Source organism: Thamnophis elegans, chromosome 9, assembly GCF_009769535.1.
Source record: "Thamnophis elegans isolate rThaEle1 chromosome 9, rThaEle1.pri, whole genome shotgun sequence".
Classification (NCBI taxonomy): Eukaryota; Metazoa; Chordata; class Lepidosauria; order Squamata; family Colubridae; genus Thamnophis; species Thamnophis elegans.
Window position 1 is genome coordinate 25246146 of NC_045549.1, and position 21762 is coordinate 25267907.

Below are 21762 nucleotides of genomic sequence, written 5' to 3' on the forward strand. Positions count from 1 at the left end.
TGCTTTGATAAGGCCACATTTGGAAAACTGCATCCAATTTTGGTTGTCACGATGTAAAAAAGATATTGAGACTCTAGAAAGAGTACAGAGAAGAACAACCCAAGTTGATTAAGAGTCTGGAGGCTAAAACATAAAGAACGGTTGCTATGATTTTGGTATGTCTAGTTTAATGAAAAGAAGGACTAGGGGTGACATGATAGCAGTGTTCCGATATTTCAGGGGCTGCCACAAAGAAGAGATGGTCAACATATTCTCCAAAGTACCTGAGGGCAGGATAAGAAGCAATGGGTGGAAACTAATCAAGGAGAGAAGCAACTTAGAACTAAGGAGAAATTTCCTGACAGTTAGAACAATTAATCAATGTAACAACTTGCCTCCAAAAGTTGTGAATGGTCCAACACTGAAAGTTTTTAAGAAGAAATTGAACAACTATAGTATAGGGTTTCTGCCTGAGCAGGGGTTGGACTAGAACAGCATTTCTCAACCTTGGCAACTTAAGTCCTGTGAACTTCAACTCACAGGACTTAAAATCGCCAAGGTTGAGAAACACTGGACTAGAATATCTCCAAGGTGCTTTTGAACTCTGCTATTCTGTTATATGCTCTATTTTTTCATTTGAATTTAATATAAATGTTTAAATGGATCACATCTCTTCCATGCGGTAAAAAACTTATCTTCATATGATCATACCTTTTGTGGGACCAAAAATGTTTGAGAAATAATATAAACGTATATTAATAAAATTTCTATTCCATTAACAAAAGCTTAAAAGAGAAAATAAAATGTATCTACAATATTTTTTATAAAACACTGCATTGTGGGTATAAAAGCATCATCATGTCCACTGTCCCTATATCCAACTTGCTCTCCTGATATTCAGTTAATATTTAGTTTACTCAGATGCTGTGTACCTATAGAAAACAGATCTACCTTTGCACATAGAAATATAAGTAGCCCTGGTGACATAGCATTTTTTATTATCAAATACCAGACTACCTAGCACCATGCTCTCAAATATGACTCAGCCTCAGTTATACATGCCATGGTAATCTTCACCTTAGAATGTAGAAGATGTGAAATGTGAATTGTTTTATAAGTTGAAAATTTCACAACCTTGTTGGTTTCCTGTTTTTTACGAGGACAATTTAAAATCTGGACAGCTTATTTAAAATCTGAAGCAGCTGCTAACTGTTACCACATAGCACGTGATATGTGACAACATGAATATAGGGTATTTTAGCAGTACTTATAAAGCTTTATAGACATTAAAACATGAAAACTGAAAGGACCTCATTTTTTAAATTTACCTGCTAATATAACCAAGGAAGAAACAAAAAGACCGGAGCATGTACTCTCCAGCAACCTACATCCAGATAAGCAAGGATCAACACCAGACAAACAATCAGACAGAACATAATGCCCTAATCAAAGAACTACCAAGGAGAAAACGACACCCCCCCCCCAATACTTGTAGAACAAGCTACATGTAAACAGTGAGCAAATACCACTCCCACTAGTACTGATGATGTTACCCAATTGGGTAACAAAATATTTGCAAGCGAACTAACAAGGTCAGAGAATATCAAAGACTCCACAATAAGTGAAGAATTTGCTACAATCTAAACGCACCAATTATATGGTACATTTAGGGTAAACTTGAAGCTTATATAATAATGGTTTCATATTTTACAAAGTGCTAAAAAGGACCCTATTTGTTTTTCAAGCTGAGCTATGTCCTGGATTTGATGGAAATGCTATTTTAAAAAAAGCAAATTAATAAATTTCTATTTAAGTAACTATGTTCTCAATAATGACATCTATAATCTATGGCAGGTGTCAGCAACCCACGGCCCGAGAGCCTCACGCGGCTCTTTGACCCTTCTCCTGGGGCTCTCTGCTGTCCTGATCATGCGACCTGCTCTCCCCCCCGAGAAGGCGCAAGCCTCTCCACAGAGCTGCACGGCTAAAATGCCCTTAGCACTTTCTCTACACTGCCTGCGACTGGCTGCTTTTTGCGATTCCGCATCCTTTGCAGGCAGCTCAGCATCAGACATGGTCACCTTCGTGTCGGCTCAGGAAGGAGGGGAATGGGGAGGAGCAGTCACCGCAGCCGGATGCAAGGAGGAAGAGCTCTGGCTCTCTGCGCAGCACAGCCAGCTACTTGCCTCACTGTGGCGGCAGCAGGAGGAGGAGTCCCCACCCCGGCCACTCCCATGATCCTGGTTTGAGGGTATCCTGCTTGTGCACACACGTGCGTGCAAGACATGAGAGAGAGACAAGGGGAGAAAAAGAGAGAAAAAGAGAAAGAAATGAGAAAATGATGGAGGGAGAGAATGAGAGGGAAATAAATAAGAGATGGACTGAGAGGAAGAAAGAAAGATATGTGAGAGAGAAAGAGAGAGATGAGGAAAAGAGAGATGAAAGAAAGGGAGAAAGAGATGAGAGAGATGAGAGAGAAAGGGAGATAGAGATGAGAGAGGGAGAAAGAGATCAGAGTGAGAGAGAGGGAGATAGAGGGAGAAATAGAGAGATGAGATGGAGAAAGATGAAAGAGAGAAAGAGAGATGGAGGGAAAGGGAGGGAGATATGAGAGAAGGAGGAAGAGAGAAAGAGAGAGGGTGGAAGAGAGGAGAAAGCTAGAGAAAAAGAGATGAGAAGGAGAGAGAGAGAGAAAAAAGATAAAAAGAGAGAGGGACACACACAGAGAGATACCTGTTTCCCATAGAAAACACTGGGGGTTACAAAACCTGGATGGGCGTGGCTGGAGGGATCATGTGACTGGGTGGGAGTGAATGCCATTGAGTTGGCCATGCCCACCCAGGTTTTGGGACTCCTGGTATTTTGTTTTCTGTGGAAAATGAGTCCAAATGGCTTTTTGAGTATTTAAGGTTGCAGACTCCTGATCTATGGAGTAAAATGCATTCAGGCTGTTGCTACCTGTCTATGAGCTTCATAGAGGTAGCAACAGCATGAACGCATTTTAGTTGTACAGTAAATATATTTATTTATAAAGTATTTTCCTCCATTGACCTAAGTCTTAGTTTGATTAAAAATGATAGGAAATGTAATAAATGTCACAATGAATAAACAAAAGGATAAAAAGATTTGTAGTAAGAAAGTTATAAACAACTAATAATAACCAACTATATTCCTATTCTAATAGTCACTTGGAAGACTAAGAAATAGCTCATTTCTTTTCAATCTAAAGGTTCCTAGTGAAAACAACCTCAAAAGAATCTGAAAAGTTAGTGTGAATCTCTAAATCATTTGCTGCCAAAACAACAGTTGGTTGAAAGCACCATGTGAGTGCAAACAACATCTCAATCAGGTCATTCATCTTCATCTATTCAGCCAAAAAAACAAATTGTAACAAAAGATTGAAATAGCTATTACAATTACAAGGCAATGTTCCAAATAAAGAGCTTATTCTTAGGATCAGCTGATGCCACCCCCAGAGAATTGGGCAAGGATATCTTCAATAGGGATCAGACCAGTGTAACATCAGGGATTATGTCAGCATAATAGCGACTACATTAAAGTGCAGCTTCATTAGTATTTTGGCAGACTCACTAACTCTCGGACTAATCTGCTTTGTAGGAATAAAACTGGGCCGAGATACCACTGCATGCCACTTTAGACTCCAGGAGGAAGATATGAAAAGAAACAAATAAAAGAATGTAAATAACATTTTTAATTAAGGGGCAGCAAGAAAATCCAAATATTTCTACTGATGGCCAACCTTGGTGATTATTTTTTTAACTTTTCAGGATCCCAGTTTGGTCTACAGCAGGGGTTCAAACTGGCGGCCCGCAGGCTGGATGCATCACATGCTGGCCACATCTGGTTCAGTGAAGGGGAAGAAAGTTGTGATACCTCAAGTGATGATGCTGTGACGATGTGAGTTTGACACCCCTGGTCTACAGGTAGTCCTCACTGATGAAAGTCAGTTAGACTAACAGCTCTGTTACATGGTTGCACCCAATTTACTATGGCAATTCCAGCTGTGGTCATTAGATAATCACCTATGCTTGTTAAGCATGATGTCACATGACAATGACTTGTGGCTTCCTGAAGGCTCCCTCACTGACAATTTTGGTGGAAGCTGGTTGTGAGGGCTGCAAATGGTAATCATGTGACCGCAGAATGCTGCAACTGTCATAAATGTTTGCCAGCTGCCAAGCGACTGAATCATGTGATCACTGAATCACATGATAACAGGGAAACTACAGCAGCTGCAACTTCAAGGACTGGTTATAAATCTTATTCAACAGCACCGTAGCTGAACCATCACTGAATGAATGGTGAGTAAGCAAGGATCACCCATACTTGTTTTCGGTGATCCTACCAGAGAAAAAGGTATCACGAAAACTAAGTAGCAGTAACATAATTGGAGCACAATGCCAGTCATTGAATGATAGCTCTGATAAAGGATTCATTGAGGTATATGGGTATTCAAGGAAGGCAAACGTCTCCAAACATTTGGGCTGTGGAGCATGTTAATGGAATACTCTCAAATCTCTACTATTATATGCATGACCAATCATATAATAGTGAGAAGTTAAACTGCCTAAGTTGTTTCCTGCCAACAGGAAACCCTTTAATTTCTCAGACAGATCTATACTATCTCAAGTTCTTTTTCTGAGCAGATGGGTACATTTAAAAAAAATCACTGTCTTTCCCCCTCCCCCCCCCCCATTTTATTATTTTAAGAGTGCTTGGTGTGACTCAGAAGCACTATTAAGAAGAAAGACTTGAAACTTTTCTTTACACCATGGCAGTCTTATGCTTCATTTTCTACTTAAAAACATTGCAGAGACATAAAATCAGATGGAACTTGTAGCCTTGTGGATAATAAGAAATGTTTGTAGGTATGCTGGGATCCTGTGAGTTTGTTTGTTTGTTTGCTTGCTTATTTATTCATCACACTTCTTTGAATAACAAGTGAAGTGTAAATGAGACTAGATCAGAGATGGGTTGCTGCCGGTTCGGTCCAGATCGGGCGAGCCAGTAGTGGGAGGCTCCGCCCACCCTCCCGGACACTTCTGTGCATGCAGGAACGTGCCCGAACCGGTAGTAAAAAAATTAGCAACCCACCTCTGGGCTAGATAACTCTTTCTGTTAATAATTTGTCAGGAACTGATTTAGCTTTTCCAGTGGCTCCCAACTACAATTGTCCTCTTTCCATTCTTCAAGGCCATCTGGATACCCAAGGCTGGAATGAGCGTAGACTATTCAAATATATTGACTGAACAGTTCCCAGAGATTCCAGTCAGTATGGCTGAAGGAATGAAGAGCTTTTAAGATGGCAATTCCAGTAAATGTAGAGTGCCAAACTGGCATAAGACTCTAAGCAGTATAATCTATAATAGATTGCAGTGTTTTATCTTTTCTTTAACATTTCCAATCTCATTTGTAAACAACTCTTAGAAATTGATATAAATATTTATCTTCTTTCATTATAAAAGATGGAATGAACATTAGTTTAATTTTTTTAAAGAAAAATACTGCTTACTTGTTTGCTTAAATTTTGTTAGATAAATCAGCATTTATAAATATAGTAAATATATTTATTTAGGGAGTTTTAGACAAATTGCTAGTTACTATTGTTTCAATTTATTCTCCCCAAACAAGATCAAGTTTCTTAAGAAAATATTCAATACTGTAAATTAATAAAATGTGATAGGAGTAGATTTAAAAATAAACACATGCTTTTTTCAGGGAGACATGGATATTCTAAGTGTGGAAATAAAGTTCCTGTAATCCTCTGACATGCTAATATTATTGCAGATTCAACAGATGACACAAAACATTATATAATCCATGAAAATAAATGTATATATTATTTACAGAACCCTAAATAAATATATTAAAGCTACCCAGTGGAATAAAATTATATTACTAAAAACATCATATGTGACTGTAGTAAAATGAGGCAGCTTCTCATAGATGTTTTCAGTTTCAATTCTCTACTTGGCAAATAATCTCCTTGTAATTTAAAGGAGTTACTTAATAAACTTTAACACAGTTCAAAACACATGCATCAATACGGTATGAAATTTAAATAATCCCCAATGATTATTTTCAGAAAAGAGCCTGTTAAATTGTGATCATAATGGTAATGGTAGTAAATCTTAAATCCTGAAAGCGTCTTGAGATTTTTATAAAGATTTGAACAGCAGTCTAAAAAGGAAGGAAGCCTATTTCTACAGGATATTCTTAAGGTTATTAAAAAAACAGAGGTATCCAGATGTTGGAGACAATAGAGCTGGGGTGTCAAATATGATGTCTTTGAGGGCCGCATGAGGACTGTGTTTGACTTCAGGAGGCCGGGGTGGGTGTGGCCAGCTTGACATCACTCCTGTCAGGGGAGCCTGTGGTGGCCCGAGTGCTCTGCCAGTGAAAACAGCTCCTGAGCTCTGTTTTCATTGGCAGAGGGTTGCAGGAGGCCGAGACAGCTGAAAACGGAGCTCATTTTTGCTGGCAGAAGCATTGCAGGCCAGTCCTTCGCTGTTTCCAGGGTGGCTCCATGGGCTAGATCTAAGTACCCTGTGGGCCGGATCCGCCCCCCTGGCCTTGAGTTTGACACCCCTGCAATAGAGTATCCACCATTGAAATCTGTCATCTATCTAGCTATCATTATCCTAAATTAAAATATTGATGATGATGATGATGATGATGATGATGATGATGATGATGATGATGATGATTGTCTCCGAATTAATCCTGAACAACATTTTTGGAAGTGGTTTGCCTTGCCTTTTTCCTTAAGACTGATGCACCAAAGTAACTCTCATACACATTTCAACTGTCAGAAAACTTTAGATATGTAACAGAAACCTAGGCTACATCTTACATTTCCATGCACATGACATAGCACACTGGAGCACATAAAAACTTATGCCTTTTCATAAAATATGTTAGGCTGGAAAAGTGCTACCAGACTCTCCTTATTTTTGACTACTAACAATCTGTCCTTCTGTCCTGCATTCCTGTAGGATTAAGCACTATTGCTTCCAATGTGAGTTAATTTGAGTAGACAAGTACAAGATTGCAAGGTTGAATTGCAATAAAGCTGTGGTAAATAGATTAAATCCACAATTTAAAGATGGTGAAAATAATATTGTACTTACTTCCTCAGATGTTTCTTAATCCTGAGCCAATCCTCATATGCTTTAATGAAGCTTGAAAGGACATACATCTTTCAGGAGGACAGTTTATTTTTATTTATCTAAAAAAATTGTCTAGCCACCCATTTTAAAGCTTAACTTTAGATGCACCCATTTTGAGCATAACTGTAAAGCAGGGGTGTTGAACTCCCGGCCCGTGGGCCGGAAGCGTCACACGCTGGCCATGCCTGGTTTAGCGAAGGGGGGGGGAAATCCCCAATACATCATGTGATGCCCGGTGACGACGTGAGTTTGACACCCCTGCCGTGGAGCATAAAGGCACAAAGCAGAAAAATAAAACATAAAACATCCCCCCCGCCCCATGCCATATCCATTGTCCTGTGATGCCCCTAACATGCCATCCTCAGGCTTCCATTTCAATCCAGCCTAATACTTGGGGGAATAAGTGGCCAGATAACTGGGAAAGGGATGCCTCAGACCTTGCAATTGTGGTACACATATATTATAAAACACATTGGCTGGGAATTCTCAGAGTTGAAATTTCTCTGTCTCCAAGGTCTCCTGCTTGGCGAAGGCAGTTGTAAAATGTAAGAATCCTGATGTTTTTTTAAAAATTAACTTTTAAAATATTTTCCTTATTTAAACCAGTTAATAATTTAAATATGAATAGCTTCCAAAAAATAGCTTACCTGAAAACTGCGAGACTCAAAGACCACAAAACTAATGGTTTTCTTAGTTCAAATTTTGCTCTTTTGTTCATTAGATGCCGACCACCGAATATAAAGGCAGCATATAGAGCAGAAAACAGGAAAGATTTTTTCCTAAAAAAGAAAAATGAAATAAACCTCCATCATAAAATGCTATTTGATCAGCCATTAGTGTGAAAATCTATATTTGAAGGTATGTGACAAGAAAAGCATTCATGAAATACTGATATATTTCTTTCAGTCAATCAAAACATAGAATATTGAATGCAAATTAATCACTGTGTAATAAACTCAAAATATAATTATAAAGTGAAACCCAGTTAAAATTACTTTGTGATCTTGTTGTGTTCCTAGTAATAATCCAATATTCTGACAGAAGGCTGCTTAAAGACATAATGTAATTCTTTGGTTTGGATTGAGCACATTGTGTAAACTAATCATGATTAAATAATGGTTCAACATGCCATACGAGTTTGCAAGTTTGCAAATATAGAAAACCAAATTAAAGCATGCCAGAATGTTACATCTGAACTGGACCAGCATTTTCAGTGAAAGTATTTTTGTATGTTTTAATGATATGGGATTTTCTTTTCTCTTTTTTTAAAAAAATTCTTATTATTTACATGTAAGTATATCGAACACAGTGTGACCATCCTGCGTTTCATCCGCCATAGAAACCAAAGTGAAAGACAAATAACGTATATAACTACTTACACAGTGCTAGTCTTGTACAATTATTTTTGACCAACGTATTTGTTCTAATACATATATAGTATCTCATTCCAGGTTGTGATATGGGATTTTCGATGAGTATTAATAGAAGGTAACAGACCAGCTTACATCTATTTATATCTATATCACCTATATCAGAGTTCTCCAATCTTTCCGGCTTTGCGGACTGGAGGGGGAGGGATGGTTCCACGCAAGCGGTGGGCAAGTATGTGCGTGCAGTTGTCATGCCCACTTGCACAAATGGTGTGCATATGCACGGCTTGTGCAAGTGGGAATGCACGTGCTTGCCTGCCACTTTCATGACCCAGTTCCGAACAGCTCAAAGACCAGTAGTGAGCTGAGGCCTGACAGTTCGGGACCCCTGACCTATATCTATATCAGGAAATAGCCTACAAGCATTAATTGGGATTTTGAATACTACTCTAGGCATTTCAGTGCTTCCAGATACTCCTAAAAATATTATAATGATAACTTCAAATACTGGATTAGCCTGTAACATAGCAGCATGCACATAATAGTGTTTCACTAGCATAATAAAAATGTGTCTTGCACTGACCTCAAATTAGAATTGAAACATAGAAATTGAATTGTTGCTGAAGCTGCGGTGCCTTAGAGTCAGTAAAGTGGATTCTTTCTTCAGGTTAGGCATAGCCTCGTCGGCCTCCTGCACCATGGCAGGGGGGCATTTTCGCCTTCCCCAGGCTCTGGAGGCTTTCCCCAAGCCTCTGGGAGGGTGAAAACTGCTTCCCCCAGGCTCTGAAGGCCTCCCAGAGGCTGGAAACAGCCCATTTCTGGCCTTACGGAAGGCCCGTTTTCCCCCCTCCTCGAGCCTCCGCACAGGCCCTGCACTTATCTCACATCCAACAGGCCACGTGGAGACTCCTGGGAGGGGTTGGGATTTGGAGATTCTCAGAACCGGCCATAACATTAGCTAAGGGTTCTCCCAAATCTGGGTGAACCAATAGCAGCCAACCCCTGGGCGGGTAGATGTACGGCAGCTGAATGCCTTTCAGTTTTATTTACAGGAACAGTGTGATTTGTGACATGAATGAATAGCTTATTACTGAATTTATCCTAAATGATTACATATTTCAATGATCAAAAAAGCAGTACAATGAACATGTTAAAAAGCCTATCTTAATTTGAGAAGTTAGGGATAATTCTTGAACCAATTGCTGACTGGAAAATACCAATGAAAATCAAACAAATCCTAAATGTAACAGTGTTCAAGTACAAGGGGGCAGAACTATATTAAACAATATTAAGAATTTTTAAGATTCCTATTCCAGTTCAACCCTTTGGTTCTCTGTCCTTCAAAGAGAGAAAATAAACATCATTTTGCAATGATTGCAGATGAAGGAAAATCCCTCATGTGGAAAATGTTTAATTCTAAACCAGAATTTATTTTTAATGATAGATTTCTTTTTAAGTCACAATGAAACTAACAGCCTAAAGCAAGAGTAATAAACAGCAAGTCCATACTGTTAAACATATTGCATTGACTTTCACATACTATTTTCACTCACAGTTTGATAAAAACTCCTATTTTTGTTGCCTTCTTAGCGGGTGTTGAATGGAACATTATGCCTTAGTATTTGCCAATTTGAAAACTAGAATAAATGGGTGTTGGAACTCTTATCTTTGGTTCCCAATTTTGGGCTCACACATTTTCTGTCACAGATTTGGCATAAAGTAAGGACACTGAAACACCATAATTATATGCTTTAAAAGCTTTGATGTTAGTAGCATTTAAAGAAAATATATACAAAATGTTTTATCGTTGGCATTTATCACCGACAAGATTGGCTAAAATGTACCCAAACATGAAACCGACCTGCTGGAAGTGTAAAAAAGTACAAGGGACTTATTATCACATATGGTGGACCTGCCTGGAAACACAAAAATATTGGACAAAAATTTGGAAATGGGTGCAAGAAATTACAGGAGAACAGATAAAATACAAACCCGAAATCTTTCTACTGGGAATAATCAAAGGGAAATATACAAAGAAAATTAAGTACATATTAACACATCTGCTAACTACAGCTAGAATAGCATTTGCCTAATGCTGGAAACAAAATAATACCCTCTTGGACGAATTAGTGATAAAAAAACCTTTAGATTGTACAGAGATGGACAAATTAACACTGAAATTAAAAGATAAAGAAGAGTTGGAATATTATGAAATTTGGAACAATGGGTACAAGTGGCTGCAAAACAAGAATAAAATTAATTAAGGATATATATGGATATATATATATATATGGAGATATATATATATATATATGGAGATATATGGAGATATATATATATATGGAGATATATGGAGATATATATATATATATGGAGATATATGGAGATATATATATATATATATATATATATATATATATATATATATATATATATATATATATATATGATGTGTAAATATAGAAGCAAAATATTATATACATGTACAGGTATGATGACATAACAATGTGATGTAATGACTGTAAGGTGTTGTAGAAGGGAAAAAATAATAAAAAATCTGCTTAGAAAAATAAAAACTTGATGTTATTAAAAAAGCTTGAGATGAAAGAAATGAAAAGGAAACAAAAATACACTCAAGTCTTGATTTAAAAAAAAATATTGTCCTTGTTTATAATTCTTTGTTGCTAATACCTTTGGATTCTCCAATGTAGCCTCATCCTATATGTAAAAATTCAAACTAGATGAGAAACAAAGGTAAAACAAGCCAACTCTTTGCTGCATCTGCTTGCTTTATGGGGATCTGCACACTGGATAGTCTTAGCGTTCCTCAATTTGATTTCAAGGATTTGGTGTCTGTAGCAATACATAGAGGTAGTTCTCACTTACTGACCATTCGTTCAGTAACTGTTTGAAGTTTTAATGGCTTGAAAAATGGAGATTCATGACAGTCCTTAACGCTGTGGCTGTTGCAACATTCCCATGGTCACGTGATTGCAATTTTGGCATTTGGTAATCAGTACTTATTTGGACCGTTACAGAACTCTGTGGTTATATGATCACCATCTGAGACTATCCTGTTTAATCCACAAGAATACACTTAATGACCATAGTGTCACAATTAGAATCAGGATTTTTTTTGCTTACTAGGTTACCAGTCATGCAAGCTAATACTATAAATCCAGTTGCCCATTTCGTTATATAGTATTAATTTGTCACCAAATTACCACATGCTGAAGATTACTATGTGGAGCTATTCCTTGAATTACAACAGAGGACAAATTATGCGAAGAGTTTTTCAACTTATTCTTAAGGTTGCATATCCTTAGCCCAGGACTCATTGAACTTAATGGAGATTTCTTATTAATAGATATTTGCAGATTGCATTAATTTGGCAGTAGGAATGTGGTAGCTTATTGCGGGTAGATATAAACCCTATGTGAACATCAAATCAGGACTTCTGTGCATGGTCATTATATTCTTAAACATAATCATACTGAAAACAACAGAACAAAATTTAACTGGAATAAATACATTTCCTCACTCAGACGTATTTGATTTCCTTAACTTGAGTTTTGAAATCAAGTAAGTCCTATGAAAAGAGATTTAGAAACCGGAGATGTTAAGCCTTGAGAAGAAAAGACTAAATAGGATAGGGTAACCTAATACTTTTCACAATAGCTGAGAAAAATATATAAAGTAGAAAATCAAAACTCAGAATACAAGATGTAAAATAATAATTTTAAACTACAGGAAGACAGATTTCAGTTGAAAATATTCCATAACCATATGAGCAGTTTGAGGACAAAACAAGTAAGGAGGTTGTGAGCTCCTTCCCACTGGAGATACTTTAATTTGTATCTCTGTGCTGAGTAGAAATGAACTTCAACACCTAAGCTGCCCTTTCCAGCTTGTGATTCTATTATTTAGGGAATTAAATCAAAGACACTGGCTTGGATCTTTTCTCAAATTAAATGGATTCAACATCTTCTGCTCTGCTATCCCTGCTTCCACTGAGGAAGCTCCATTAAATATATCCAAGATTGCATTATCAATGCTCCTTGGTACATTTGCTCCTGGGCAGTGGTGGGATTAAAAAAAAAATTACTACCGGTTCTCTGGGTGTTGCATGGCTTGGTAGGCGTGGCTTGGTAGGCATAGCAGGGGAATGATACTGTAAAATCTCCATTCTACACATACTATTATGCTGTCCTAATGTGAAGTAAGTAATATTCATAAGTGCAATGAATATATTGTTTTGCCTTTTTCGAAAAATTGATGAAATTCTGCATGACACGTTATCTGTAGTAGAGTTTGGATGTAAGTTGAAACTTTAAGTACTAGTATACCCACTACTAGTGTAATATGGCAAAGAATGTAGGGGAGGTACAGATGCAGCCACTTCCTCTTTTCAAATTGTTGTCTTCCCTTTCCCTATGCTTTAATCCTTGCCAATCTGAATGGTCTTCCAGTTTTAAAATCCTATTTTTGAAGATTGTTCTAGAAAGGATTAAAGTCTTTTTAAGGATCATGAAAGCAATGTATATGTAGCATGAAAACTTTGGATTTAAGTTGTGTGTTTGGCATAATGGAATAGAGTTTCTAGCATTGTGCTGATAGGTGCAGTATGTCCAGCAAATGCTTCCTGCAAAGTTTTTTGCCCTGTTCTACTTTTTAAAAATTTGCTTCCAAACCGTGATATACATGGTTTTAAAAAAGTAGAGGAAGACAAAGTAGAATATACATTTTCAAGGAAGTATTTTTTTGAAGATAAAAAGTGGTATATGAATGCAGCTTAATACTTGGTTTGTAACTATGCTTCCATACTTGGGAAAGGTAGTGGGTTCTTACTGAGTACTGTGGGTGTTTAGATCACCTTCTGATAATTGGATAGCATATGATTAACCATGGGTCTATGGCTATGGCAGCCAATAGGCATAAAAACTGGGCCCGTTGCTTTGAATGTCAAAAAACTGCATCATTGTGATGTAACCTAGTAGTATATATTTTAGTGAAAGAAGTTTCTTAAATTAAGCAATTTTTTAAAAGTAGAATATTGGCAATTGCCTGGACATGTTCCTGCAATTTTCTTCGTGAGATTTTGGAAACGGTTTGTCCTTGCCTGCTTCCTTGAGCTGAGAGAGGATGACTAGCCCAAGATCACCCAGTTGGTTTTGTCCTAAAATGGAATTAAAATTAACGATCTTCCAGTTTCTAGCCCATACCTTAACTACTACATCAAACTAGCTCTCCAATCTAATGCTGTTTAGTAGAAACTGATAAAGTTTCTACTAAACGCTGGTTTTCGTTCTTTTCCAGAAAAATAACAGTTTAATGATAATTAGGTAGCCCATTTCCATCCAGTTACTAAAGGCTAGTAACTTTTCTTCCTCTTTAATTTTAAAAATATTATTGAACCTTAAGAGCTATAGTATCATACTGTCTGTCTGGAACCCGTAGTGGAAATTTTGAGTAGTTTGGAGAACCAGTAAATACCACCTCTGCAGTGACGTGCGGTGAGGTTTATGGCTGGTGAGGCAAAAAGAAAGAAAGCGGCTTTTGGGCGACCCGCCTCTATGTCAGACATAGTGCCGGGGCAGCCAAAAGCTGCTTTCTTTCTTTTGCGGCAAAAGAAAGAAAGGGCCAGCCCGCCACGAGAGGCGGGTAAAAGACCTGCCTCTGCTGGCAGGCTTCCCCGATACAGAGAAAGAAGCTGGCAGGCTGCCCTCCCTGCCTCTCCCTCTGAGTGAAGAAAAGCACACACACAAACACACACAAATTACTTACAATTACTTACAAATTACATTAATTTTGAATTCCTCCCCCTCCCTCCGACCCACATACCTTTTCCAGCTGTTTCACAATCACAGAGGATTTCAACTCTGCTCTTGCCTGCCATGATGAAAATGTAAAAATATAAAAGGAAAAAGGCAAGAGCTGCTGAGGTCAGGCTGGATTAGCTGCTGCCAGAGTCCCCAATGGATGACTCTGCTTAACTGTTTAAAAAAGCCTCTAAAAAAATGCCCTCTACAGGAGGAGGCAAGAGAACCACGTGCCTCATCTACGTCAGGACTTTTTTTAACCCTTGCTTAACTGTGCTCAAGTGATCATAAAACGCCAGACTAGATGAGGCACGTGGTTCTCCTGTCTCCTCCTGTAGAGGGCACTTTTTACGAGGCTTTTTTAAACAGTTAAGCACTAAGCAGAGTCATCCACTGTGACTCTGGCAGCAACTACCTCAGCCTTTTTCCTTTTTTTTTCTTTTCATGATGACAGTGGTGAGGCTCTGCCTCCCCTGCCTCCCGATTGCACATCACTGCACCTCTGACTGGCCTCACCTCCATCTATTCTCTGCCTCCTGAGTTCCAGCTGATCAGGAGAAAATGGGGATTTTGCAGTAACCTTCCCCTGGAGTGGGGTGGGAATGTTGGATTCTCAACAATTCCATCAGGTATGAAATCCTATTTTCTTCGCTACCAGTTCAGTAGTGGGAGCCTGCACTTCTGGGCATGTGCAGGACCTTCTGCGCATGCATGATGATATCAGCTTGGCTGCCACTACTGGTTCAGCTGAACTGGTGTGAACTGGCAGAATACCACCTCTGAATTCCATGCTCATTTTTTGCTTTTGATTAAATTCCTTGTACAAAGCTCCTAAAATTGTATGAAGTTATTCCTTTGTTATTTTTATTTCCATTTGTTTACAGGCATTGTTCTTTGTTTAGTGACATAGAAGTTGCATTCATGATAGGAAAATCAAAAATAGATGACATAAGAAATAAGAATGTACAGGATGTTTTTAGCGTCAACCTGAACTTGAGGCATACCCTTTCACTCTAACTATTCACATTTCTACTGAATTGTTTCTAGAAGGGAATTTCTTGCTTTCTTGCTTATTCTTACACACTAAGCAGTACATTATTTTCTGGCTGTGGTTAACATAAATACAGCTGTCATTTAATTACTTGCTAGCAAACAAAATATATTTATGGGTGAGAAAAACAGTGACTTATAAGTTGGGCAATTGTTAACAAGAGGTTCTAATTCCTTTACTATGTTGGTAACTTCTGAATTAGTGGTTACATTAATTAATTTCTGTATAAATCCTGTGCAAACTAAAAGTTCTATTTTTGGTTGTTGAAGTTGACAAGGACTACTAAATTATACCAAAGATTTTAGTAGATTACTAAACACACTATGTATACAGAATAAAGAAAAATAAAGCAAAGAGGGATAGAGGATTTTTAAAGTTCAGAATAAAATAATTTTTGGAAATGACTCAAACAGATACCTCCTTAATTTACCAAACTATAAGAAAGAGAAGGCAGTACAATAATCAGGCTTGCAGGTTTCTGTTATAGCAAATTTCAATAAAAATAGGTTTAACCTTCCTATGGAGTTGATTTCCTGGTTTGATGTATCTTGTGGAGTTGACACTTTATTAGAATAGAAAGCATAGTTCTTAAGTTCAGTTATCATCAAACCTAAAAATAATTATTGTTGAGTTAAAAATATAGGCATCTTATGCTCAGAAAGGCTAAGGGGGGAGCAAAGTCATCTTTTAAAATTTTCAGTAATTTCATGTGATTAAATTAAAGCTCAGAGGGAGAAATTTTGAATTAATAAAAGACAAATCATACACGATGAAAAAATTAAATAAAATTACTCTTACTTACACGAGTAAGACATGTATTCAGCATTTCTACTGTGGCCTTATTATTTAAGACTGTTATAACTAGCGAAACACAGGCAATATGAGACAGTGTACAAGAACTTTAAAAACATTTTAACATGTGCCTGAATTATGTTTAGTGAGAAGAATACTCCAGAAATGGCGTCCTCCAAAAAAATGTCATCCTTCCTTCCAATGCCAAGATTGTTATACAATCAAGAGGCATTTGACAAAGATGCTGTCTGTTCATTACACCTAGATGAAGGAATGTCTTGTCTGGCCATAAGCTATTTAAAATATATAAATTAAATACCAAAGGTTTAAATCTGCTGTATGTGCATTCATTTGTATTCTGAATTTGAATATGTTCTTGCTTTACAGGTTCTTCTATCTAAATTTGGAAAAAGAACAAGTTCAAAGAACCATCCATCATAGTGAAAGACGGTCTATTAACCATGTCACAACTGATCCTGCTTATGACTAAATACAAATATCTTTATTTACGTATGTACAACATGCCCCAATTCACATGCCAACTCATGCAATATATGTGGAAAAATGAATAAAATGAGATTTTCAGTTGGGATGGTGGGGAATATCAGAAAGACATTGTATTCTGATAACAGAGATATTCCTGTTATCAGAAAGGAACAAGCAACTTTCAGCAATGTATTTAGTATATGTTGGCTCCTTTCCCACAATAAACAAAGTTGCAAAAAGAAAACCTTGGTGGGAACAGAGCCGTTACTTTGACAGAAGAATCTTTTGAACCACATAGGCCACTGAGTCCAATCTCGCTAAGTTCAAGAAGAATGAAAGAAAGAAGGATGGATGGATCCACAGATGATTGTGTAGTTTTTGCTTAAACATGTTCAACGAAATTCATCATTTCTCTGGATAATGGATCGTACAATTAAGCTTTTAAACCTTCACTAGAATCTGCCATCCTGCATTCTTAAGACTATGTTACTGTATTGTTGCAGCAAAAATAGGAATTAGAAGCCTTAGGTATGTTTCAGGGGTGGGTTGCTGCTGGTTTTACTAGACGCTGCTTGCGCTGTTCAATGTAAATTGTTCTTTGCACATGTGCAGAACAATTTACAGTGAACTGTGCATGCGCAGTCACTAAAAACCAAAATGGCGGTGGCCCAGTGGTGGCAAGGGAACCGGTTCAGGGGCGTGGCAGGCCTGGGTCGCTGCTGATTCTGCAACCCAGGCCTGAATCCCACTACCGGTTCGGCTGAACTGGACTGAACTGGGAGCAACCCACTTCAGGTATATTTGTCAACTTGACCAAAAGAATGAATAATAATAATAACAACAACAACAACAACAACACGCTGAGCATCACTATTGTGGAAAAGAAAAAAGTCTGGTTCATTGATATTACAATACCAGGTGATGCATGGATTGAAGAAAAACAGCTAGAAAAAAAATAACAAAATATTGTGATTTGCAAGTTGAGTGATTATGGAAGAAGAAATCAATGGTTGTACCAATAGTAATAGGAGCTCCTGGAGCAATACCCAAAGGGCTGACTAGATACATAGAAACTTTGAATATCCTGACTTTGCAAAAAAAAACCAACACCCATCCTACTATGAATTGTCTATATACTCAGATGAGAGGTGGTATTCAGCAGGTTCTGGAGAACCGGTAGCAGAAATTTTGAGTAGTTTGGAAAACCAGTAAATACCATCTCTGACTGGGCTGCTCCCATCTATTCTCTGTCTCCCAAGTCCCAGCTCATCGGGAAGAATGGGGATTTTGCAGTAACCTTCCCCTGGAGTGGAATGAGAATTGAGATTTTACAGTATCCTTCCCCTGCCACGCCCACCAAGCCACACCCACCAAGCCATGCCCACAGAACAGGTAGTAAATATTTTTGACTCTAGTCACTGATTTAGATGCTATCTTAATAGCTTTAAGGTCCTGGGTTAGGATTTGACCTGTTACGTTTTTACCAGTCCCAGACTGTGAATCGAATTGAAGATTAACAACAGCAGCAACAAAAATAATAATTTTAGAAAACCCAACACAAAATACATAAAGTGAGTCCTACTTCAACAAAATATATAAAATGAGTCCAGAAAGTCTTGAGATCAGAACTGATTGGAAGAAATATCATAAAGGCAGTTAACACCAGGACAGTGTCTATAATATAATACTCAGCTGGAATTGACTAGAACTTGATAACGTGGATCGAAAGACAAGAACCACAGTGCACCATGCTCTGCACCCAAAAAGTGCTATTGATCAATTGTACTTGCCAAGAACTTAGGGTGGCAGAAGATTCTTACAGGTGAAACAAACTGTGGAAGAAGAAAAACATGGCTTAAATGACTACATTAACAAAGCAAAACAACCTCTGCTGAAAGATGGGAACAAGGGAAACTTAGGACTTGAACTGTTAAGTTTTTATGAGTCCCAGATTGTGAATCAAATTGAAGATTAAAACTTAAATAATAATAACAAAAACAACAATAACAATACAATATACTGCTGGAGTTATTAAATGGACACAAGGTAAAATAGCAATTTGGATAAAAAAGCAAGACAACTGATGACTATTCACTATGCGTTACATCCCATACTGATATTGATAGATTATAAAATACAGCAAGAATGCATGTTAAAAATGGAACTTACTAAATATACAGGAAACAAAAAGTGAGCATCAAAATAGAAAAACACAAACAGAATCCTAGCAAGAAAAGGTATTGCACAATCAATATCTAAAAAGATTAAGGGTAAAGTGGATAAAGATAAACCTACCAATAGCTTTCATTGGAAACATTAAAAAGAAAAAACCCCAAAGACTTGATTTTGGCTGTGCAAGTGCACGCTATTGAACTAATAAAATCAAAGCCATAACTGAACTCTCTTCAAATCCAGATTTTACAAAAAAGCAGATCATATATTTAGTTCGTGCAAGAAGATGTATGTATGTATGTATGTATGTATGTATGTATGTATGTATGTATTTAAAGTCACAACCCCTGGTATGCCCATTCTCTGTCCATCGGCTCGTCACAAGAGACCATCCAGACAGAAACCCAATATTTTTACTGTTGCCTTTGTTACATTTGTGTTGTATTTGTGCTGTATTTGTGCCTTTATTTACTTATCAGCACAAATACAACATTATCTATCTATCTATCTATCTATCTATCTATCTATCTATCTATCTATCTATCTATCATCTATCTATCTATCTATCTATCTATCTATCTATCTATCTATCTATCTATCTATCAATCTATCTGTGGCTGAAAAGAAGAAAGCGGGGAATAATTGATATTGCAATACCAGGGAGTAGTAGAACAGAAGACAATAGAGAAGATCACAAAGTATGAAGATCTGAAAATTAATTGTAAAATTGTAGTTGCTCCATCACTGGAGGCTTTCAAAAAGAGACTGGACCACAAGGTATAAGGTCTCCTGCCTGAGCAGAGGGTTGAATTAGAACATCTGCAAGGTCCCTTCCAGCTCTATTGTTCTATGTTCCAAGGTTGGTCCCACTCAGTGCTGATAGCCACTACGTGGCTTAGTAACAGAAATTCTGGTCCCAGTTGAGGTTATCACTTAAGTACTATCTGTGTTATCCCTATATTCTGCTGCACTAAACAAAGGCATGTCTTTATGTCTTAAATGAAGATGTACTGAATTGCAGTTCCTATTCCCTCCTTTTTCTCATTTTGTTGTATTGCTTTGTTTTCACTGTTGTATTGATCTTTCTAATGGTTCTACACAACCCAGAGGCTCATGTCTGGTGCAATCTACAAATATTATAAATAAATCTACAATCTACAAATATTATAAATAAATCCATGGATAAATAGATCAAGCAAAACAATCTAAATAGGAAAATAAATTTTCCTTCCCATTCAGGCTTCCCTGATAGATTAGTATTCTGGGAATTGCAATGTGTAATGTGTTCTGGAAATATCACTGCTTCTTCCAGTTGGACCAGTCTAAGCAGGATTGAAGAAAGCATGTAGACGATAAAGAGACAGAAGAAGCTTACAAGATTTACAAGTTTGGAATAGAGAAGTTTAGACACGAAGGCAGGTCAGTGCTGAGTGACTGAATTTTCTCTTCCCTTCCTAGTAGAGTTGAGAAAGATAATATTATCAAAAAGATGAAGACTCAAATTGAAAATAATAAGGCTAAAAAAACTGAAGGTATTAAAAATAGACCATGTTTAACAAAGTTGCAACAAGTTTATACTCATATTTCAGAAAGATGAAGAGCAGGTTTGATTGCCAAAAATCTTTGCATGTGTCAAATTACAAAGTATGCATTTCCAATCAAGTTATGCTATGTTAATATTTTTTTTATAGAAATTTTTTTTTATTTTTGTTAGATAGACAACATAATCACATAACAATAGAAAAAGAAAGGCAGAGAAAAAAAAAGAGAAAAAACAAAACCAAAAACACACACACACACACACAAAAAGAAAGACAAAGCCCATCATCCCATGCAGTATGTCATTTGATTACAGGTGTTTTAACCTTTATCATTCTTATACATTCATTGTTTCATTTAATAGATTATAATTTCATATCGTTTCTTATTCCCCTGCCTGTAGCAATCCATCCCTATGTTTCCCCCCATACACACACCCCGTATCTCTCTGTTATATATTTAATAGACACCACAATAACCTAGAATTAGGAAAAGAAAAAAGAAAAGAAAAAAGCACAAAAAGATTTAAAAAAAATAAAAACATAAAAACAAAAAAAAACCATCATTACATGCAAATGTTTCATCTAGTATAACTAAAAGCCTCATTTTCATTCTACAATATCTATTCAGTTAACATTAGCATTATTTTCCCCAGAGAGTATACTTATATTCATTATTGTCTTGTTGAAAAATGAAGGAATAAGATCTCTGTTTGAAGGTATGAAATGCAAGGACAAAAGTTATGCTATGTTAATATTATGCAATGTTACAATAGTACCCTAGCACTGTTAAGAGATCTCCAAAGTATTGTGTTCCTTCCTCTCTCAGCTTGAGTGTTTATTGTGTTCCATGAAAATCACACTGACACAGCTCTTATTGCCTATAGTGTACTGTAATGTACCAACTGCTAGTAATGAATAAGCATCCAATTCTATGGATACAGTTGTCTGGGAAGTTGCAAATGAAAACACTAAACATTTATTTGCAATATATATTTATAATAAACTTCATGTTTTTGATACCAATTCTGAAGCTTATGACTTTTATTGTTATGAGATACAAATACATAATTATATTTTAGACAGATAAATTACACATTAACATATCTTTTTTTTTAATTTGTAGGGGAGGATACCTTCGTGTCAGTTTTTTTATTCCTTGTGACTGCCTGGACAAGGCCAACAACATCTACCTATCCCATGTCCTTGGGAAGAACTCAACAAGTGATCCAAATGCCAAATTCATTCCAAACATCTGGCTGATTAAGCAAAAAAATCAGAATAATAAGTGGACAAAAATGCTAAATCAGGTTTATATACCTGGATGACTATGCAATCAACCATAATTTATTAAACTTCTTTCCT

The 21762-nt window shown here is 37.0% G+C and overlaps 1 protein-coding gene across 2 annotated transcripts in view; it reads right to left on the reverse strand.

The window, feature by feature from the left end:
- The window catches only part of ELOVL6 (ELOVL fatty acid elongase 6), a 68020-nt gene that overhangs the window by 12697 nt on the left and 33561 nt on the right, over positions 1 to 21762 (reverse strand). For both annotated transcript variants that reach the window (XM_032224523.1, XM_032224524.1), the window contains one exon: positions 7817 to 7948. In XM_032224523.1, coding sequence (XP_032080414.1) covers positions 7817 to 7948 — 132 coding nt within the window. The remainder of the gene's footprint in view (positions 1 to 7816; positions 7949 to 21762) is intronic.